The 24,287-nt window shown below is 31.5% G+C and overlaps 3 protein-coding genes across 10 annotated transcripts in view; 1 reads left to right on the forward strand and 2 right to left on the reverse strand.

The window, feature by feature from the left end:
- The window catches only part of LOC108906464 (kinesin light chain), a 31,351-nt gene extending 31,243 nt beyond the window's left edge, over positions 1–108 (reverse strand). For all 8 annotated transcript variants that reach the window (XM_018709730.1, XM_018709729.2, XM_018709724.2 and 5 more), the window contains exon 1: positions 14–108. The gene's annotated coding sequence lies outside the window, so the exon portion shown is untranslated. The remainder of the gene's footprint in view (positions 1–13) is intronic.
- A 737-nt stretch (positions 109–845) lies between these two features.
- On the forward strand, positions 846–15,294 carry LOC108906471 (eukaryotic translation initiation factor 5). The gene is made up of 7 exons (XM_018709738.2): positions 846–1,057; positions 1,199–1,321; positions 10,905–10,995; positions 11,050–11,512; positions 11,897–12,194; positions 12,246–12,743; positions 14,650–15,294. The coding sequence occupies exons 4-7, from the start codon at positions 11,229–11,231 to the stop codon at positions 14,893–14,895; spliced, it is 1,326 nt and encodes a 441-aa protein (XP_018565254.1). The 5' UTR covers positions 846–1,057; positions 1,199–1,321; positions 10,905–10,995; positions 11,050–11,228; the 3' UTR covers positions 14,896–15,294.
- Positions 15,295–16,593: 1,299 nt separating this feature from the next.
- LOC108906384 (probable palmitoyltransferase ZDHHC20) lies at positions 16,594–17,626 on the reverse strand. Its single transcript, XM_018709613.1, has 4 exons — positions 17,620–17,626; positions 17,274–17,538; positions 16,946–17,191; positions 16,594–16,890 (listed from the first exon to the last, which is right to left on the reverse strand). Exons 1-4 carry the CDS (start codon positions 17,624–17,626, stop codon positions 16,626–16,628), a joined length of 783 nt encoding a protein of 260 aa, XP_018565129.1. The 3' UTR covers positions 16,594–16,625.
- Positions 17,627–24,287: the final 6,661 nt, after the last annotated feature.

Raw genomic sequence — 24,287 nt, forward strand, 5'->3', positions numbered from 1 at the left:
GTAATATACTCACATCTTTTCATAAAAGATGAAACTAGAAAATGCACTATTTTTGCTACACAATCACTTTTTACGATGCACTATTATGGCTGCTGCGCTGACTACAATTTCGAGATTGACAGTTCGTCAACATATGTCAGAAGAAATCTGTATTTAGTTGTGACATCTACACGTGATTGTTCAAACTAAAAGTATTTTGCGTTTACGACTGAGTTACACGTGATTAGTACGCGCTACAAGAACACTACTTAAAAGTTACTCCCACATTTTAATCCATAATTACTACTGTGAATACTGCGATTTCTAATTTACTATTGTTAATAAATTGAAGCAGTTATGAAGAATAACATATAATATATGTATGTATTTACGTTTCTATAGCTATTAGTCATAGTAAATTTTTTGAATCGGTTCACCCATATTATGTTGTTTTAAATATTCAGTAGTGCTGAACTTCTTATAAATTTGTTATTCCTTAGTTTTTTATTTTTATTTCTATTTGAAACTAGATAGAAAATCATTTTACATTACCATTTATTTAGTTACGAAAGTAACTAACACAGAAGTCGAAATCGATTTTATAAGATTTGATGAACTAAGACGGTGGAAAACGCCCATATGTCTTGTGACAAACAAGAAATTTGCACAGTTGTCAAGTGTACATTTATATTAAGAATTATGCCAAAAATACCTTATATAATTCCTATTAACCTTATAACAGTTTGTAGTATAAGCATACTGCGTAATTCATACGCCAAATTCTATTTCTAAATTTGAATTAAGAAAAAAGAAAATATTTAAATTTTTTACGGCATATTGTGGCAACGTTGCGAGCGATATTCGATATTTTATTTTCCGAAGTCGTCGTGGTGTGGTTTTTATCTGCATATGGCGAACTTAGTCTTGTAAAGAAGTTTTATATTAAGTTCTAGAACATTGTCGTAAAGTCGCTTATTTGTAGTGTAATTTTGAGGGTATTTTTCTTTCACATTTATAAATTTATAATTTTCCATAATTGCGTGCATTGGTGCAACAATTCGGATGTTGGGAAAGTAAGGTAAGCATGTCTTACGTGTAGCTTTAAAGCTAATGTGCCTACATTATTATTAATTATGTACAGATTAGGTATTACGTTGTTCCTAAATTTGTTTTTTTTTTGTTAATATATGAATATAATTTACATGTATTTTTTTTGTAGGCGGAGGTTGATAAGAATATTCGATTTTTTTTATTACATTGCTGAATCTAAATTTTTTGGTTTCCCAAAAGTTACCGTCCAAAAGGGCGCTAATATTTTATATGACTTTAGTAAGACACAAAGGTAAGTGCATTTTTTGTATCTTTTGTCATATGATTGAAATAAGGATTTAAAAATTGGTCATCGTCACATGTCGAATTAAATGTGTGATAAAAATAATTACACTTGAATAAAACGTAAAAAAAATATATTTAAACACATTTTATTATATATTTTTAACGATGCAATACCAAACTTAAATCTGATGAAATTTAAATTGCACAATACACTATAAAATGATGAATTGGATGTATTTACTTTTATTTCAGTATTTCAATTTATAAAATTAAAATTAAATTGATCTTATTGACATATGTTAGAATTAAAAAAAAATTATGATTTAAATTCATATGGTTGAAACTGTGAATGCTGTAATACTAAGAATAGGATAGTTTTGTCTTATTTCGAACTGCCATAACTGTTTTCGTAGGATGTAAAAAGGTCCTCCAGTTTAATAGTTATGCCAAAATAATTTCTCGATGTCAAATTTTATGTACGATTCTTCGATATTTTATTTTATACTTACCACTTTTACTTAAAACAGGAATTATTTCCTAAAAATCCTTTTCTCTAGTATAAACATTTAGATATATTTTTATTTGAATGCAAAAGTGAGAAATTTTATCGTTCTATAGAAAAAAAATTACATGTTAGGTTTGCATTATTAACAGGACACGTTGTGTAACGAACCTTGGAATTTGATACCACTAATCGTATTGGGTACCGAGCATAAAAACTATTTTTATCCATTTTGCGTTAATTGATCATGACAATTAGGTATGTCTGAATACAAAGTATGGGGAGAGCATTTTCATATACAATGCTGCAAAAGACAATTATGATTCTTTTTCCTCATCTAAAAACTTGTAGTTCCAATATTTTAAATGATGTAATATTCCTTAATTTCGAATTGTTAAATACCCATTCATTTTATTTCTATTAATGCACTACTCATGTATATATTATATCAGGCCACTTTAGGTTCTTGTAAATTGAAGCTCAATAAGATTTGCAAATGTTAACTGTAGTTTTAATAAATTTTTTTCTAAAATGTACTTGTACTTCATCAAAATTTTCGTTGGGCTAGGTGTTGGTCACCACAAAAATAAATAATATTTATTTGGTATCGAGTTAAACGTGAATTATGCTCGACAGTATATTTTTAGCATATCATCTCTTACTTTTCATATTCCACAAATAGATGTGTTTTGTAAACATAGTGATAAGCTCTTTCTATCGAAACCAATTGAGTTCTTCACTTTTATTAGGTTAACCATCGTTTTTCTAGAAATTTCAAGTGGTCAAGAAATGTTTGAACATTAAATATGTCTCCTTCGAGCTATGTCAATCAAATTAATAGGTTAAATGTTTTCCTGATTTACGCTATGATGGAGTAGTTATAAAATGCGTTTATGAAACGGTTTTGTTGGAATGCTCCTATAAATGACATATTTAAAGATAAACGCATAAAGAAATCGTCTCTAGCAGCTGTCGTACTGGATATTTTTATTATGTGAACTAATTTTATGTTCAGCGTATGTAATGTTCCGACGTACGTGGCTGATGAATAAATTATTTTGGCGGAAATACATACATAAGTGACCATTATTACGAACTCGTCGATTGTATCGTCGCATGCAATATGTAAAAATGTAAACTGGCAGTAATCGAACGACATTTTATTCATATTAGAATTATAACGTTTTTATATATAAAAAAAATAAATTAGAGTAAGAAGACATTTGAGACGTTGACACCCTGTATGTATAGGTGTTAATTATAGCAATTACATTAGCCTGGCGTAAGTTTTTCATATTATGGTTTGTGGTTTGCTGTTATCACAATTAATTTTTATGTTAGTAGCTCAAAGTTGACAAATTGTTCAATTATTGCAAAACATATAAAAGTGATACAAATACGAGTTTCTTGAACAATTTATTGTTTATTTATTATTAAATGTAAAATATATCTTTGAACTAATTCTATTGCCTCCAATTTTTTTTCTTAGTTATTTATTGGGGCTAGAATTAATATAGTTTGACTAATTTCTTATACCATTTACTGGGTCAAAAATTGATAAAATTTAAATCAAGTTTGGACCTCTACCATCATTTTAACACAATCTTTAACTTTAACCCTCATCTTTTTTATATACATTCTGTTTTTTTTAAATAAGTCATTGCACTGATACAGTAAACAACCAGTATTGCGGGCGGCAGTATCAATTTTCATTTAAAGCTCCAAAAATCGTCGGAATAATATTTGAAATCGTAATTCATCCCCCAGTTATTGATTACAAATCCAATCGTTTTATTTCATTGGGGCTTCTTTAATTAAAGTTTTAAATTTACACATTCAGAATCAAAATAATTTTCCCCGTTTCGGAATGAGAATGGGTCGTATTACAATATACAGGGTATCCGGTAATTATCTACTAATCTCTCGGGAGCGTATATAGAGGGTCAAAATAACATTATGGCTTTCTAACGCAAATATCGCGTCTCAAAGGGGTACCTAGAGATTTACGTTTTGGATTCTAATCTTGAAACCACCCTGTATATTTTGATAAAATTTTAGCACGATGTGTTACAGAAAAGTCTCCATGGCATGATTTCATGTTATTATTAAAACCAATATTTTGCCCCACATACAGAGTGACCCATTTGAAAGCGGGCCACCCTCATAACATTTTTATTTATGGAGCGATTTTGACGAAATTTTTTTTTAAATGTAGAGGGGGGGAAAAGTGTATTTTGGGGCCAAGCGCCGTCCAGTTCTTTTTTAAACTAAGGCCTACTAGATCACATTCAGAGGCTGAAAAATCCAGAATCCATATTAGCGATTTTTTTAGAAAAAATCTGCGTACGCCACTGGATTCGGCGTCCCCTGAAATGGATCTGTACCAAATTTCATGAAAAAATATTCAACATTAACGATTCTGCGGCTAAATTGCTGTCAAATTGTTTATTATACATAAAGAAACTTTTTATCTAGTAACCCATGCGATAATAAATCAATCACAACAAATATTTAATAACACGTTTAATAGACATCATTATACCAAAATACAATGAAACGGACAGAAAAATGAACGAGAAATTAACATATAATTTACAAAAAATACAATAAAATAAAATTAACACACATGAATTAAATTAAATTCTGGAATTTTCAACTAAATCTTCATTTAATTGAATGCATTTATTGTATTGTTTTTGAATGTGTGCCATAACATTAGACAATTGATGTGTTGTAATTTCAGTGCAATTAAATTAAATTCTGGATTTTTTAACTAAATCTCCATTTAATTGAATGAATATTTTTGTAAATGTTGCCTCTCCTAGATTTTTTTTATGGGGGTTCATTAAAGAAAAAGTTTACTACACTCGTCCAATGAATGCAGAAGAACTGCGCGAAAGAAGAAGATAGGCATGCACTGAAATTACAACACATCAATTGTCTAATGTTATCGCACACATTCAAAAACAATACAATAAATGCATTCAATTAAATGAAGATTTAGTTGAAAATTCCAGAATTTAATTTAATTCATGTGTGTTAATTTTATTTTATTGTATTTTTTGTAAATTATATGTTAATTTCTCGTTCATTTTTCTGTCTGTTTCATTGTATTTTGGTATAATGATGTCTATCGCATGGGTTACTAGATAAAAAGTTTCTTTATGAATAATAAACAATTTGACAGAAATTTAACTGCAGAATCGTTAATGTTGAATATTTTTTCATGAAATTTGATACAGATCCATTTCAGGGGACGCCGAATCCAGTGGCGTACGTAGATTTTTTCTAAAAATATCGCTAATATGGATTCTGGATTTTTCAGCCTCTGAATGTGATCTAGTAGGCCTTAGTTTAAAAAAGAACTGGACGGGGCTTGGCCCCAAAATACACTTTTCCCCCCTCTACATTTCAAAAAAAATTTCGTCAAAATCGCTCCATAAATAAAAATATTATGAGGGTGGCCCGCTTTCAAATGGGTCACTCTGTACATATATTTTCAAAATTTTGGCAGGTGTCATTATGAAACTGAAAATATTATTTTTATATACTACTCTATTTATTTCAAGATTGTATATATTACGTATATTTGTAAAATGTAGGTATGTATATTTCATAAATATGCAACCCTTTTCGAGAACTCAAAATCGGCAACGCCTAATTTAATTTTTTATTTCGCAAAATGAAAGCTCTATATATGGACCTAGAACTGATATGGGTCCCACGCTTTGTTATCAAAATGTGACTACTTTAATTTTTACCGGACGCCACTGTATAGTAGTCAGATTAGGACACATTTGCACACGAATTTTGCTAACGTTTCGAAAAAGAAATCACAGCCGTTTTGTTTACATGAAAGGTCAAGTCCGCCGGTGGAGATCCGCCCAATTTTTTTCTTCTGAACTGAACCTACGGAGCTAAAATCCGCATTGGGGGCGGTCGATACGGAGGCGGCGTCGCTAGCGCGCCTGTCCCCCCCTATCGATTGTGCAGGAACGGTGCTTACGTGGCCCGTGAGAGCCTTCCAGATAACAGTTCTGGTGCTGCTGGTGAACGTCCTCAACATAGCCTGCCTCAAGGAAGCGGTGTCGAAGGGGCACAAGGCCTCCTCCATGCCCATGCTGTCGACTTTACACGATGGTTGCTACAGTACGTATTCTTTGTTTGTGCGACTATAAATTTTTCTTTTTCGTAATTCCATATTGTACCTACTATGAAATTGTCCGTTGGATATTGGCAAATAAAAAGGTTTTCCGTACGTCTGTTGTGTGAAAATGCTAATAAAAATGTTTCCGAATTATAATAAAGTTTCACCTAACGAATTTTAAAATTAATGTCGCATTGTTTCCATTTTATTTCGTGTGGTACTTAATAAAAGTATGCTTTCCATTTTCTAATTGCAAAGCGTGATTTGAACAGAACTTTAATCGTGAACCAAGAGAGGCTCATAAATATTTTAATTATGTATTAATACTAAACATATACGAATATTAAATACAAAGGTATGTTGGTAAAATAAGTTTATGCTCGCTTATCGATTTTAGCCCATATGGGACCGCAAAATCCCGAAATTAATCAAATTTATTTAAACTGTCAAATGGTTGGGTGAAAAAAGATGGCCATTTGATGTATCCCCCACTCCTTCCTATAGTTCCAAATCTGAAATACAGATGATTGTAAAATATAACTGCAATGCCTACCTTCAAAATATTTTTTTACAATTCTCAAAAATCCTTTTCAAAATCTGACATTACAGATTACAGTGATTAGACAACTTTCAAAGATAAACAACAAATCCCCAAAGTCCTATGAAAACAGCGTATATACAGTGTGAGTCGAATTCGATGGTATTTCAGGGTACCTCGGAAACTATTAAGTATTAAGGATAAAAATAAACAAGTGACACGCTCTCGGTCTACTGTGTCCGTAAATTGTTTCCTGGTAATATTTTCAAAACTGATAATTAAATTTAGATGTAGGGTATTTGGATTAAATTACCCAGTATTATTTTTTTACCACCCCCAACTTGTTCGTCCGTTTTGAAGAAATGACGTCTGGAAACATGATATTTAATTTCGACAAATCGAATCGTTTTCTAAAATATAAATGTTAAGAATAGTGCAGATGGTTTGAGCCTAAATCTCTGAACAAGCATCACCCAGTATAATAAAAGCTAGCGGCGGTAAAAAGCTTACTATAGTAGGGTCGTATTCGATGCAAAGTAGAGCAAAAAGTTGTCGGGTCTTTTATCAAAGAAAAATCGTGTCATCATTTTTTGGAGGCGTAAGATGAACTATTCAAATTTAAAATGAAATTGAATGTAAAGTCTGAAATACCGCTGCATACGCACTGTGTTCTGGTAGTGGCTGTAGTCGCCCAGGTGCATCGAGTGTACGAAGTGGTCGGTTATACGTCAAATACTAACCTGGCGAGCTTGTTCGTCAATTAGAGAGCGCCTCCCAAAAATAAGTAAACAACAGCGGCGCGTACAGAGGTAAAATGTAGTACATATGTGGAATTATAATAAATTACATTTAAAATAAATAGTTTATGAGAATAAAGGAATTTTTGTAGGAACAAGGGTGCCAGACGTGAACTGATCCCTTCGTCCCTTCATAATGTATAAAGAAATTATTCAATTTCTAAAACCCTTAAAAGCGTACTGCATTGGTTCCCTTGTCAGGCAATGATTTATTACTTTGCATCGAATATGATCCTACTATACACAAGTCCACACCGAGGGTCATTGCAAAACGTTTACAGTAACAGGGTCCGAATTCTGAATAAGTGAATGGAATTTTACTCAAAGAAGGAAGTAGCTTATTATATTCTCAAGACTTCCGTGTAACTGTTTTTAAAATTGTAGCCACATTAGTACAATATCAAAATGCTTTTGCCCCAATATTCTGAAGTTACAAAACCAATGACAAAACTACTACTTGAATTTTTTCACAACGGTGCTGTGGCGAAACGTCAGTTTTATGTCACGGAATCGAAATTTCAATGTAGCGCTTTTAATTTTTGTGCCCTTCTCCTGTACCATCAATGTATAAACTTCGCTGGCGGAGCCTGTATTATGGAACTAACCAGATTTGCACCAAGGGGATACAACCTAATCACTTTAAATAGCACATATTAGATGATATATACGATTATAAATGATCTTTTCAATAGCAGCATCGGCGAACAATATTAATCTGATGACCATCCTGGATGATTTTTAAACACGTCCGGAAAGCAGTGTCGGTAAACAGTGAATAAATTTGAACCTAATGAGGAAAACCTCGACCCTGTACCACTTGGTAAGACGATTTTTATAACGTTATTTATATTTATGGAAAACCCACCTGCAAAAAAATAATCCATTACTGTATTATACATTATAGTACATTTTTTCGAGGTATCAGTTCACAAATGTGAGAAAATATGACCTAGGTGTAAATATATTGCTTGTGTAGATATGCGCGATAACGGTAATTGAACATATATTTGTAAAATATATTGCGTTCTTATTGTGTGAAACTGGCAGAGCAAATCTTTAACCAGTGACTGATTAACGGAAGTTTATTGATTTTATTTTAATGGGAAAATTGTAACGTTTCCGCATGGAGCGCGAATCACAAAAGTTTAAAGTATCCGTTAGTGCAGTCTCACACTTGCGGGAATATTCGCTCTTTGAAGCACTTGCTCTAACCCTAAATAAAACTGCGATCAGTATGAACATAAACGGTGGTTATTGATCATAATTTGTCCAACCCAGTGTTTTGTCACCCCAGAATGTTAGTAGTCAGTAATTTACAAACAATTTTAAAATAAAATTTTATACACGGTACTTTCTTGAATCAGCCTTATTGAGCGCAGAGAAATAAAAGGTTTATTGGAACTTATATATTATTAAATAGAAATAGAGTAGGAGGCGTGACGTAAAAGAGGTGCGTAAAAAACGAAAATGAGCGACTTTGCGTGGGGTGAACCGCACACTAGTCTTTTGTCTTTGCTGAAGGGATTTTTAATAGTGAAAATAGCTTTAATGAACAATTTAATGCTAATTTTTAAAAATTTCCCCAGGGGGAGAATCGGACCCCCTTACCCTTAGGGGCATTCCCCCCAAACCCCCGGTACGCTTTGCCACCCCAGTTAAAAAGCTGAAATTACGCCCACGACCACAGTAATACCTCCCAAGCAATTTAAAATAGCCAGATCAATACCAGCTTTAAATGAAAATTTAGAGAATGAAATTTCGCCATTTTAAATAAAATTTTTAGTGGTTTAAACTTTCGTATTCCTACAGAATTAAAAAAAAATTGTTTTTCTTAAGTTTTGATCTACGTATATTGTCGAGTTTAAAATTTGCTGTTGCTGTTAAAAATTAAAACGATGCGAAGTTGTGCTGTGGCTGTCGAGGGAAAGTTATTTTATTTCATTTTTTGCTGATTTACCAAAATCAGGCAAATGGTTGCGCAGTGATCCGAGTGGTCGGGGTAAACATTGTTTCTAAACAATCTAAACTGTCAAACCGACAGGCAGTTTGCAAGACTCTTTCCATAATATGACATTAATTTGTGGTTTTTATTATAGAAGAAAAAATCATATCAAGTAAGTGTTTTTTAATATTTTTTTAGTCTCGTTAACGCCGATACAATATGGTTAAATATCATGCTATTTAATCGTTTTAGTTACATGTAATTTGTATAAATATATCATTTCAAAATGGGTTATGTTTTAATTTTCTTTTTGAATAATAAACGTTTTATTAGTGTTACATAAATAAATTAAACTCAAAAAATATCAGTGTCGTTCCGAAAAACTATTTGTATGTATCAAGATGTCACAAGATGTACCAACAAAATTATTTGAACAAAAAATCAGAAAAAATGGTTACATGAACATAGGTCTGCAAACACTTCGTATTTTTATCATCGTTTTAGCAATTCTCATATATTTTATACATTTTTTAAGATAATCAATTCAGTACCTTAAATTGCGGTAACCTTTGACTCTCCTTATGAAAAAGACGACTCCATTATTTCATCCTTTAGATTTCAGAAAAATATTTTTTGTGCGGATTTAAATGCGAAAACTGAGGTGAGATATTTCGCAGAGTAATGCGAAAAAATATAATGGGTTTTGTTTAAATTAAAAAAATTGCAACTTTTTAAAGACATGTACATATTTATCTTGCGGTTACCTTTGCTATTGAAATAATGTACTGATTTAGGAAAAATTATGAAACCGGAGCGCGGAAAGACGCACGGAAGCCATGATATGACGTCATACTTTCATCATGAATGTTGTCATTTTTGTTGGATACGTCTGTAGGTGAGAAATAGGGACGAATAGGATATTTCTAGGAACGTACAAATTTTAATAATGCCAGTATATTGATTTTCCGAAACGTTAATTGTAGACCCTGGTATAACCGCCAATATGTAAATTGTTCAGGAGGAAACATATTTTTTGTTCATTTTTTATTATGTCATTTGTCTAATCATTCGCATTTAATTTAGAGTGGAATATGTACATAATTAATTTATTTTGTACATATTTATATTATTTTGCTGTCACATTTCAAAAAGAAATCTAACTTATTTCTTAGGAGTTTACAATAACAAATACCTATGTAATTTCATACGTAATCGTAATTGATATTTCAATTCAAAGAAAATATATTTGAAATTATTACATCAATATATTTCTACTTAATTTTGTTCACAATTTATTGTAAGTAGCTATTATAATGGACTATATAAAAAGTTTTACTCGTTCGGTCATACTTTTGGCAAATTTTCAAGTACAACCTAAGTTGTATGACTCAGAATGTTAGTGGAAGATATTGGATATGACATCCTTATTGTATAATTTCGTTTAAATAGTCCCTTCAACGCCCAATTTTACTTTTTATATGCTTATGCCTGTTATGCTTTTATCACAGTGTGTTTAATTTTAATAATATTCTCCTAGAAAAAGCAATTACTCATATTTCCACAATTGAAAAATAACATTTTTATAAGTGACGATGACAAATTTTTGCTATTAGTGGCCGTATAATAAAGTTGATGCATAATTTTAACCTGTTTGTGTTTTGCAGAGACATTATTAACAAAAAGCATAGTTGGGAGTTTAGGGCCCGAGCCAGCGAGGTGTATGACTTCGCAGCGACGTGAGCCCACCTGTTATAGGTAACACTAGTCGAATTACAAGCATTTCTCTTCCCTAATAGCGAGCCTTTACAGGACTACAAAATTTTCATCTAATAGGCATCGGAAACTACAACCTTTCAGAGAAACGTGACTGGTTACCCTATCAACATTCAAAATAATAAAGCAGCAAGTATTACCGGCAGCGGTGAAGGCAACTCAGCTCAAAGCTATCACCATTTTTTTGCCTAACAGTTCGTCTGACAACCATCACCATGAGTGTCAACGTAAACAGAAATGTCAGCGATGTTTTCTATCGCTACAAAATGCCACGTCTTATGGCCAAAGTAGAAGGTAAGGGTAATGGCATCAAAACTGTCATCGTTAATATGGCTGAGGTGGCTAAGGCCCTCGGCAGACCACCCACTTACCCCACCAAGTACTTTGGCTGCGAGTTGGGCGCTCAAACCCAGTTTGACTTCAAAAATGAACGTTTCATTGTTAATGGTTCCCATGACGCCTCCAAGCTGCAGGATCTTCTGGATGGCTTCATTCGCAAGTAAGATCTGTTTTGCTTGCAACAATTTGTGTACAGAGTGTCTCTTAATTCGACTCACAGACTTCTATAAGATGTTCCTAGCTTAAAGTTAAGGCAAAAAGGTCCAATGGACTAGAGGTCAAATCTGAGTCCTTAGAAATATATGACAACGCAACAATTAGTTATGAACAGCGTTTCTTTTTTTTCTAGACCCGTTGAAATAAAATATATTTTTCGTATCCGTAACGTAACATAATATTGTCTAATTAATTTTATTCCAAGCGCTATATAAATGCATTTAAGTGTAATAAAAAACAATAAAGGAACATTCTGGATTTACTCGTATATTCAAGTTTTTTTTTTTTTTCATTGAGATTTATTGAGTCCGTATTGTCTTTTTTGTAGATTTGTCCTGTGCCCTGAATGCGACAATCCTGAAACCGATCTAATAGTGTCCCTAAAAAGGGGCACCATCTCTCAGGGCTGCAAAGCCTGCGGTTACCACGGACTGCTTGAATCCAACCATAAACTAGTAACGTTCATTCTCAAGAACCCTCCTAATCTAAATCCTGCAGTCCAAGGCTCTTCACTGACTGAGGGAAAACGATCCAAACGTAGCAAACGCAATGGTGAGACCAACGGCGAACAAGACGATCACGCCGACGGTGGTGATACGTCAGTTACTGACAAGTCGGTTGATAACGTAAGTTTGTAAAAAAATTACCTCGGTGTTCCTCTAACGGTTTCCTTTTAGGGAGGTAGTGACGACGATCAGACGGAATGGGCAGTCGACGTATCTGAAGAGGCGGTTAGGGCTAGAATGCTTGACTTGACTGATGGGGCCAAGAACATGACCATCAGCGACGATCTGGAGAAGTCCGAAAAGGAACGGATGGACATTTTGTACAATATGGTGAAGGCGAAAAGGGATGCCGGCGTCCTTGAGAACGTTCAGACCCAAAAGGAGATTTTGAATGAGGCCGAACGTCTTGAAATCAAACCGAAAGCTCCGCTCGTCCTGGCAGAGTTACTTTTCGATCACAACATCCTTAAGGAAGTGAAGACATACCGTATGCTGTTTTTGCGTTTCACACTGAATGATAAGAAGGCTCAACGTTACCTCATGGGAGGCTTGGAGCAGGTCATCGCACTGCATCGTGACAAGCTGATGAGTATAGTGCCGGGTTTGTTGAAGGTGTTTTACGATATGGATATACTTGGGGAAGCGTGTATCATCGATTGGTCCGACAAAGTAAGTGCTTTTGTAATGTATGTTCAGTTTTTTTGTCTCATTCTAATTATTCACTAGAACGGTATGTAAGTCGGTATTCATCAATTTGACCTTTCGTTCGTGCTGACGGCACTTGAACCGTGCCGCGCAGTCGCAGCATTCCATGCGGATGATTTTTTACCGTAGAGTGTACGCTTGATTATTTAACAAATTAGTTGCAAAATTCCATTTATTGTATATCTTAATAAATTCAATTAAAAATAAAAACTAATTGCACCAATCGAAAGAACGAGAAATTTTACTTGAAAAAGGTATATATATGTTATTTTCTAAAATCAAAACTAGGTAGTAGAATTTTTTTTTTAATCGTACGAAAATGTAGTGTTGGCACTTGCGCGAAAGAATCGAGGAGCGCGCGGCCTCGCGCTATCCACTAAATTTGTTTTAACTTTTGATCGATTTGATCAAATCAAGTCCACAAAAATTTAAATGAAGGAGGAATGTTGTAGCTAACAAGTTATGATTTTAAAATCGAAAAAAGATATTTACAGGAATAGTGTGTAAATAAAGTTTGTTACTTAACTGTAGAAATCTTCCATTTTTTTAATTTTTAAGATAAAAATCTAAAACTTTCAGAGATTACTCTGAAATAACATTTAAAATAGTGAGTGATATAAAAAAAATCTTAAAATTTTAATTTGAAAAATACAACGCTCGAAATATTCAATAATTTTAAAAAATACAAATTTGATTTTTTAGGTCATGTTTCAAAGTTTAATAACTTTAGTTCAAAATATGATATTGCAACTTTACAGGAGCATTTTTTGAAGCATGAAAACTTTACTTTAAGATGGTCCATTTTGTTTTATTTAAAACATTTATAATAAAATTTAAAGAAAAACNGAATTTATCGACGATTTCGTTGTATCTTCTAGAGCAGGGGTCGGCAAGTAATTTTAGGTGGGGTCCGAATACTTTTGAAAATTTTTAACGAGGTCCAGAAAAAAAATTCATATTTCTTATTTTTTATTTGGACTCAAATTTAATCTGCTTACTAACCATTAAGAAGTCAAAACACACACACAATTGTAAAATAGTAGAAAAAAATGATAAGATTTGCACTTAAACGTAAAAAACATTTTTTAAATAATTTATTTGAGTAATTTATACTTTCAAAAAATTTTTGGCGGTCCAATATTTTACCTTTCGTGGTCCGGACCTGGACCGCGGTCCGCCAGTTGCCGACCTTTGCCCTATAGTATCAATTTGATTAAAATTGGTTTGAAATTTTTTGATTTATTTAAAATAATCTTTGAAAAACCATTTTTTATTGTTTAAACAATTAAATAATAATTAGGGTACAAATATAAGTTTATAATTTTCTATAAGCCATTTCAAGGCGATTGAAAAAGGTTTTATGAAAATCCAAGGCTCTGTTAATTATTCAGAAATAATACATATTTTTAAGCTACCTTTACTCCACTATCCACAATTTTAAGTTTGTTTAATAAAAATAATTAGAACCTTGATTTTTTCTCTTACCATTAAGGTCAGGGTCTTACAAAAATACACCCTTCCTCCCCTATTTATCTCTGTTACTTTGAGATATGACGCAAAGTGCAAAAAATACGAGTTGTTTGAATTGAATTTTTGCATATCTATGTTGTAAAAATAAATATACTACTTTTTTCTACTGTATTACTATAATCTTAAGAAAATGTACAAAAATATGCGGAAACGTGCAGTGTTCAAATTATATAAATTTTAAAAAATTTCCCTTAAGTTTTTTTTTTAACTTTTTTCATGTCTGAAAGCGTAACAGAAATAATCGGGGAAGCAATTTTCTTGTGACCACTTTATTTGAACAATTACACATGTAAGTTTAAAGAATGGCATGCTTAAGGTCAATTTCTATTGTTTTCATTAGGTGTCGAAAAAATATGTGTCAAAGGAGGTAAGTCAGGAAATCCACGACAAGGCGGCTCCGTTCATTAAATGGCTGAAAGAGGCCGATACGGAAGACTCTGATAGTGAAGAGGAGAGCGACGATGATGTGGAAATTGAATATAACGACCGTGCACAAATTCAGCTGAAGGCAACCCCTCAAGTCAAAGAGAAGAAACCAGAACCCGAAGACGAAGGGGAGGACGATGTGGACATCGATGCCATTTAATTTCCCTTTACAGGGCGTGTCAAGGATTGTGTTATTTTTAACATACGTTGTACACAATCCCTGAATTTTATTATGGTTTTTTTTTTACTTTTCACCGGGTAATGGTTCAATGCTCCCTAGAACTTTTAACCATTACCTTTTGTATGTTTATCATGTCATTTTTATTTACTGTTTACCGATACTGCAATATTTAGCTAAATTTCATGAAACAGCATTTCCTTATACTCAACAATGGGTTTTTTTTATATTAATAGAGTTATTAAACTTTACAATAAAGGATTATATTTACTATGATTAGATTAGGTTTGATATTTTCCCATGGCTGTCAAATGTATACTTATATACGTGGGTATCCATTTTATTATTGTTTCAATGTCAAAATAAATGGATTTTAAAAAATTTGTTTTTATTTCACCCTTTTCAATACCCATTATTTGATAATACTCGATATGTAGGGATCAAAGATTAGTGAATTTGAAAAACGAGGGAAAGCATTGATTTTTCCAACTAATGATATAGTGCAAAACAACTACTCAGGCGACTACAAGCCCTATCCAGTATTTAATTGTACTCCTAATATCTAAACGGGTCGACAGATCGGTTTACAATTCTTTGCTAGATATTGCAGGTGTAATTCAATGCTGAAAGGAGCATGTAGCCCCCAGAGTAGTCATTTTCCACAATATAGTTTCCTCTATTCTGAGTATGAGTGCGTTAGGAATTTTATGTCTCGGTGAAATTAATTTTTCTTTCAATTCCTTAACCCTGGCTCGGAATACTTGATCTGCTCTTGTTGTTCTCATGCTAGGCACTGTGGGGGCAGACCCGCTATCAAATTCAGTTCCTGTTGTCGGTTCGAAGGCCTCCAATAGCACCAATTTTTTTTCACATGTGTATCTCAAACAAAGCGTTTCCATAAACACATTTACAGGAAGCTGATTTGTAACTAGAATCTGACATTAAAATTTATACAGGGTGTAAGAAGTTTGACTGCCATTATCATCATTATAAATGAACAAAAAAGTTGTATATTACAGGGACGTAACATTAACAGTTTACAAAATATAGCAAGTATTAATATTGGGGAGTTTCATATCAATGTGACAACAGCGCTTAACCTAATGTTACACAGCTGATGCACACCGCTTGTGCACTCGCTGGAAAATTATCACGCATGGTAAACATTTTAAAAACGCAAGGAGAAACACCTCAAGGAAATAGTGGTACACAAGAAACACTCCGTCACGGTCAAATTCCAGATACCAACCGAATTGCGTATTGCTGGTTGTTGGACTGCTAAGTACCACGTGTTAACTGCCGCGCCATTGTCACATTGTTCGATATGAATTTTAATAGAATTTTAAATATATTACAACGCTAATTATTTTGTAGAATTAAGCATAAAGAAGTTCAAAAAAGTGATATACATTGTATTTTATGGTATTCTATGCACGCAGTTATGCCAATATTTCTTAATCGAACTTTTGTACATCAATTGGAGATTTTCATTTTTTTTCTCGGAAATGATTGAGCCGTGTCATATAAGGTTTTTTTAATTTATTTTAATGTATTCTATCGTCCGCTAAAATTAAGGCAGTCAAACTTATAACACCCTGTATATTATTTTAACGAAAACATCATTACTATAAATTTGCTAATCTTTATTCATTCGTTATATAAATACAAAGAACTCGTACTTTTACATATTATTTTCAACTTCATGGAAACAATTACACACTGGAACCAGTGTTCAATATTCTAATGGGAAAAGTACAGCCTGTCCCTAAACTGGAAGGTATTGGAAACGGCCACAATCGCCACTTGTCCCCAAAAACTTGTAGAAAATTCTTGCGACAACCCAAATCGTAAGTACCATTTTCTATTGCAATAATTGGTGCTTGTAATGCGTCGATCGAAGTTTGATTCTTACACAACAGCCTACAGTTGTACAATAACAATGTTGCTGCGAAAATTGCGTAAAAAAATATTAAATACCTGAAAAGGTACCTCAAACTATAATCGAGTCAAATTATTTAAAACTTATCCAAACCCTACAAATACAACTTGTAATTGCACTTCATGTAAAATCACTTCCACATATTTCAAAGAAGTACATACAAGGTAAACACTGTACAAAGTTGAGTACAACAGAAATAGATGAAAATTCTTTAAGTTCGAAAATCCAATGCAATTGTTAACCCATGGGCAGTGATGATCCATTTTTAAAACGCATACACCACATTTCGAACAATGACGGGCTCTGTCGGGCTTTATGTGTTTGCATTTAAAACAGTATCTGAAAGTAATATGATATATTCCCTAAATTTTAACTAATTTAGACATATCAGTCTATAACTGCAGTACTCAAATTCACTTACCGTATACAGGTGGCGGGGTATCGTGTTTCAATAACGAGATTCTTTGCTTGGCAAAATCTGTCCAAAATCAAATTCTTATTTATATCGTCAGTATTGTCAAAAAGTTCGATTTCTTCATCTGTTAACTTGTATTTCGACGGGACTGTAGCAATTGGAGTAAGGACGGTCGACAGAAAAGACCACAACAACAAAATAAATAAAACGTTAAAAAATAATATGTAAAGGACAGACTCAAGCACGTTTTGTACTGTAAATACACAAAAGTCTATCACATACACGTAATAAGATGAAATGATTAACGATAGAACTATAAATGGAAGAATGTATAAATGACATTTACATTTACTTGTCATTTGAAATTTAAATTTTAAATAATCAGGTGACCAAATAAAAATAAATTACTGCCAATAGTCCAACCAAATTACACTTGGAAAAAAAAAAAGGTAACCGAAACTTTAAAAAGGGAAAAGGGAAAAAGGCCAAAAAAACCAAAAAAAAATAAATGGGTGGCAGAGGGTTGATTTGGGGGGTTGACAAATTGTGTCATTGGGATTTCTGGCGAAAGTTAACATCAAACAAAAAAGTATCCAATACAAAAGTTGTAGATCATGCAAAAATCTACAACTTTTGTAGAGGTCACTTTTTACGATCACCTCAAAATTTCCGAGAAAAATGCGAAAAACAGTTTTTTTTTTCTGATTTTCTGCTATAAACATCTAATTGTAAATAGAATTACAAATGCACAAATGATAAATTATCTCCACTAGATATTTTGAATGCGTTCAGAGCCGTACTCAGGAAAAAATTTTAAATGATAGCTAAAACAAGCTAAAAACTTATAAAATAGTAATGTAATCTAATTCAGAATTAAAACGACTTTAGATTTTGTCATAAAAATAGCAGCGGCATATTTAAAAAAATTAACCTGATGATGACCCCTCGAAGACAAAACGTCGGATTGCAAAAATGTTGATGCCATTGTATAGAGCAAAAAAAGTGGCATTGTAAATATACAATTTATTTTAAAATTCGTTTTCAAATAGTGTCAGAAAAAAATTAAACAATTTTGCAAAATTTCGGGTTTTTTCGGATATCTTGGGAATTTTAAAACTTTCTAAACAGCATATTGTAAGGTATAAAAAAACACAACATTTTTCTAATCTCAGCCACCCCGTTTATCTTACCGTTTCTTAGATCCTAATGCTATCCCACCCTTATCATGGGACACTGTATATCTATGAATTCATTAAAATTTTAAAAAAATAAGTACATAATCGATCCTACGGAAAAAATTATTTATTTTATTTATTCACTATTCGACTTACGTTTATAGCAATACTGTACAAAAATAAAGTTTTGTGTTAAACAATGAGAGTTTTTTTTTGCATTTCTGCCGCACAATTGAATGGTGTAATCAGTTCTTTTAATTTTTTTTAATTAAAAAAATTATCAATAATTACTGAAAAATTCATTGTTGCAAGTCATTTTTAATTTTTTTTGCATTTTTGAGCATGTTTTTGAACTGTGATTACAGATTTTCTTTTTTCATCAAAAAGTATATGTCAAAACGAAAAAAATGATCACTGGCAGAACTCTGTACAATGATTTTTCTAAGTAGAATTTTTCTTTGAAAAAAATTTTTCAAAAATGAATATCAGAAATTTCTTGATTTTTTTAGCTAATAAAATTTGCGGTTATTTAAGACACAGAAAGGTATACTTTCACCAAGTTTCGTCAAAATTAAATTATCTTTGCGGATATGAGGAATAAAAAACGAAAAATAAGAAAAAATAAGTTTTTCGCATTTTTCTCGGAAATTTTGAGGTTATCTTAAAAAGTGACCTCAACAAACTTTTATATTAGATACTTTTTTGTTTAACGTCAATTTTCGCCAGAAATCCCAATGATATAATTTTCCACACTTTTCAACGCCCCAAATTTCGTTTATTATAAGCCTCTTCACCATTTCAACTTATAAAAGTCCAGGTAACAATTTTCTTTTTTTTTTTCACTCTAAATGAATTATTTCGATCAGTCTCCAAAGTCCAAACATAACAAAATTCTGCAATTTTCTAATTACTTACGTTGCATTGTGTGATAACTTACCCTTTTCTTATAAGGAAAATTCATTGTAGTTAAAAACTGATAGAAACATTGGGTACTTAAATTTATTTTACAATAAATGTTCAGATAACATAATAACAATAATAAATGACTAAACAAAAACAGTATTAAACATTATTATTGCTATATTTCCAACAGAAAATATACACTTTAAAAACAAATCCAAATGTAAACCTACAATCTTTAGTTGTTTAAAACATAGATACTGAAACTCAAACAATTTAGATGTTTTACGTTATAAAAGTGGAAGACAGTCGCCAAAAAATATTGCGAGTAAATATTACTTGCAATAAAAATACAAATTATTTGGCACATGAAGTGTTTTTTGCAACTGTAAATGTATTTTTACAACAAAATAATTGTGAAAGAAGGTAACAAAAAAATAAAACACCCATGTATGTTTATTAAATTAGTAGGCTAGTAATTGGAATTATTTGCTATAAGAAAAACTAATTTAACATAAATACGTCAAAAAGTATCAGTTATTGGTTTTAGTCAAAATCGACCAGCGATTTAAAAACAAAAACTGTTATGGAAGATATACAGTTCTCTGGAAGTACAACCAATATAACTGAAGCCTCGTGTAAATTTACAGTTGCAAAGGACTTAATTACAAAACAGCCAAAAATATTGGCAAAGCACAGAGTATTAATTTTTCTATCAGGCAAAACTGGTATTGCTATAAGATTAAGATATTTAGAATTCTTAAGTCTCTAATAAAAGCTATATTATGACCTGTATTACAAAGTATGATAACACAGCCCTTTTCTATAATCATTTCTTTACATTAGAAAAAGTATTAATCGACCAACTATGCAAAGAAATACTTGTGTACATAGATAAAAAACTTCAGATATGTTACTTCTATGACCTTGCACTGAAGTTTTATTCTGCAAATCATTAAAATTGATACCAATAAATCGATTTCAAAAGACTAAAAACGGTGTCTTTTTAAGTTGAGGGTTTTCCTTTTAACCCAACACAGAACTTCAAGAAATTAAGCAGAGCTTCCAAAAACATTTCCGAACTAGGCATGTATGGGATTTGGAAAATTTCCACATGTTCAACAGATTTCCAACAGAAATTTTCTTTAATTATTGCAACTGGTTTTGTTATAGATATACTTATTGGTTCGTTTATAATACCAGATCAAACGCCCTTAAATTAAGAGAATCAGTGATTTTAGAGATGCTCCACCTCATTTTAGAAATGAAAAGTTGAAATATCTAAATAATGAATTTCCCAACAGGTAGAAAGACTGTAATTTTTCGCTTTGAGATTCCGTAAAAAGTTTGGATATAAGATTGAAATAATCTATAGAAAACCTCAGAAAAAATTAAGAGAAAAACTCTTGTTTCTAACGGCATGCACAATTGTAGATACACTGAGTGATTGCTTGTGCGAATGAATAGTGATGATAACTTTGAACACCTTCTTTAAGCAGGTGTGGACTTATCTAAATTAAAAGGTTTGCTTTTCATTTTTATTACGTTCAGAAGAAATGTTATTTGAAAAAAGTTCTACAATTACCATAATCTTTTCAAATTCAAATAACCTATGTTCAGAAAATGTTGGTTTACTTAATTCCTTGCTTGGGTCACTCAAAGGTAACTGCTATATAAACACGATTACAATTGTTAATTACTTAATTCAATGTTCTCCATTAACCAAGTAATAAATTGTCGAAAAGGCTCTAAGCTAAAAGAATCTTTTCGGTATGCTTGATACATGTAAATTTCTTATCACCAGATTTTCCATACGATGTAATACAGGGTTTGCTACACAATTTTTAAGACAAATTTTAATCAAACACCAGCATTAAACATATCCGTGGCGATATATTCACCACTTCCAGCGTTCACCATCGAATAATTTTTCTAGGTGAAATATGTCTACTACTGTTGTCGGAAGACAGCCAAAGTTCATTTCTCAACATATTAAAGATTCTGTTTAAGAAAATATCTATTACACACACATCTGAAACACCTATGATTGTTTCATACTTTCTACAAACTGAAATTAATTGGACACTGAAAAATAATTATATTTGTTATTTCTATTTACCACAGAAACCACAATATATTACACTGCAAGGAAATACGAATTATTTTTCTGCTGTGTCCAACCAAATTAATTTGTTAATTATAAATAGGAAGAGCATATATAATATATATCTATACATATCACGTGAAATAGAAAAAATATATTAGTATATACTAATCTTCTAACTTTTTTGAAAAAACTTTTACATTGAAATGTTTATATTTCACCTTATATTTATTGCTTTTTAAGGAAAATGGAACATCTTTAAGCTATTAAGAATATTTTTAGATTAAATACTTAATGTCTATCCAAAAGATTAATTTAATTTAAATCACTTGTTTCATATTTGGACTTTCATATCTTAACCAATGTTGTTGACTTTTACGCAAAACCTTAATCTATAAAGACCAGATATAAAGATGGTAACGTCAGTAATAAATAATTTTGACTACTCATGCTGTTTTCACAGTTTATTCTTATTCAAAAAGACGATTCAGATGCTTGTCTAAAGGATTATCGCACTTATCACAGTTCTAAAGCCAAAATACTTGAATTTTTTTTCTTTACATTCGTTTTATCAAATTAATTTCTAATGTAAAATGAGGTATTTGCACCAAATATGTAAAAATAAAAAATGTAAAATTTATAATGTAATCCAACTACAGTTTAATAATTAATTAAGATTAAATGGTTGAAAGAAAGATATACTACCTTACTACTAATATTGCAGTGCTCACAAAAATTGAGCAAATACCCCAAATAATTTAAGAAAAATATTGATATGCGTCTCTTAGATAACATCGGGTGTCACTTAAATAAGTAAAAATACAGGGTGTTAAAATGTTTTGAAAAATATAATATTTGCGCAAATAAAGTTATTTGATATAGACTGACAGAACTTGGTTAACAATTTTTTATGATTTGATAATAGCATTGTATTTAAAATTATATTTCTAACACAATATACAGGGTGTGAATTAAGTATGTACAATTAATTCAACAGACGATTATTTGAGTGATTTTAAGACAAAAAGTTTATATAAACATTGGTCCGCCGATGCTGCGCTTTGAAGATACTTTTGTAAAAAAATTGCTGTCTTAAATACCTTTTACCCAATTTTGTTGTAATTTGGCAGTTTTATTTGTAGTGTTAAAGGACTAATTTAACACTAACTTGATTAGTTTTATTAAGTCCAGTGGCGTACCTTAATGAATATTTTTGACAAAAAATATGTACGCCACTGAGTTTTTGTAATTTTTATATATTTTTTTAATTAAGTAACTAAAAATACAACTTTTTTTGTCTCTTGAATGCTTTTCGTATCTTGATTAATTCTTGTAGAAAAAAAATCCACTTAATTGCATATCTCTGGACCACACAAGAAACATGAGGAAAAGTTTCTTTTGGAAATTATCATTTTGAAAACGAAGCATATGCGGACCAATGTTTATATCAACTTTTTGTCTTAAAATCACTCAAATAATCGTTTGTTGAATTTATTGTACATACTTAATTAACACCCTGTATATACTTTTTTATATGAAACGAGTAGTTTTAGAGTTACTGCCAATTTATTCAACGAGGCAGTAAGCTTATGTAACTCTAAAGTCGCTTTTATCAAATAATATGAAAGGAACCTTCTTACGTTGAAAATACTCGGTGGTATGGAAATTCTGGATTTCTGGATAAATGAAGACAATTAGTAATAAGCATTTTCAATAATGAAAACTGTCAAACTGCAAAATGATGTTTAAAATTAATAATAATCAAAATTGTTAAAACTTATTGAGTACTTCTGGAATCGTCCCTGTCTTACATACTACATAAAAATAGGTGAATAGCTGTAACCATAAATGGCGTGTTATCCGCTTTTTTGGCTTGTTTTTTGTAGTAAACAGAAAAATTGTTACTTGCAATCATCAATTCTACTTTAGTTTCCATTACGTGAAAATTATTAGTGAACAAAGTAATTTATTTTTATAGATTCCTAATTACGTTTTCGTTTTGTGAACGTGAACAAAGGCAAAGCTATCCTTTGAGTCAGTGGTTCCAAGAAAGTTCATCATGTCAATGTGGTAAGTCTGTCGATATCAAAAAAATATTCTATTTACAAAAAATATTTATGCTAATCGAGTTTGTAAACACCCTACATTTTTCAAAAACTTTAACACATTTCGTTCCAAAAGCTACGCCGTTTAGATCATAGCTTTGTATGAACTGTTCTTCTTAAAATAATCCAACGAATCGTTAGAAATATTTTTACATATTTAGTATACACCCTGTATACGAGATTTCTCAAAAAATTCCTGAAAAGTCATCATAGTCAAAAATTAACCAAAGATACACATAAACCAATAGTCGACATTTAAATGTTGATCTGGTTGTCAACGGTGTTTATACTGAATTATTCTCACTCTCGTTCATATTATTGCCAACTAAGTGTGAAACAAAATTTCAAAGTTTTTTTCGAAGGTTTAAGTTTAATACAGTGTGATTTAACTGGATAATATAAAATTATATAATAGCCAATGCAGTAGATGTTTTCTATAACAAAACAAATGAAAAAAATGTAATCGTTCTCAAAATAAGATCAAGATGTTCCTATTTGGGGACGTCACCTTCAACCTCATAATTTCTCTAAGAGCTTTCAATTTCACTCAATAATTTTTACTCCAAAATTTTCTTTTGTACTGAAATATGACCCCCTTTAACTAACTGTATGGTAACATTGAAAAAATTACAATCTATAATTTCCGCATTAAATTGAGTAATTGCATGATTACGGTAAAACAACAAATGTAAATATTACAAATAATATTAACACTAAAATCATAATAGATGACTTG

This window comes from Anoplophora glabripennis, unplaced genomic scaffold (assembly GCF_000390285.2).
Source record: "Anoplophora glabripennis isolate ALB-LARVAE unplaced genomic scaffold, Agla_2.0 scaffold47, whole genome shotgun sequence".
Classification (NCBI taxonomy): Eukaryota; Metazoa; Arthropoda; class Insecta; order Coleoptera; family Cerambycidae; genus Anoplophora; species Anoplophora glabripennis.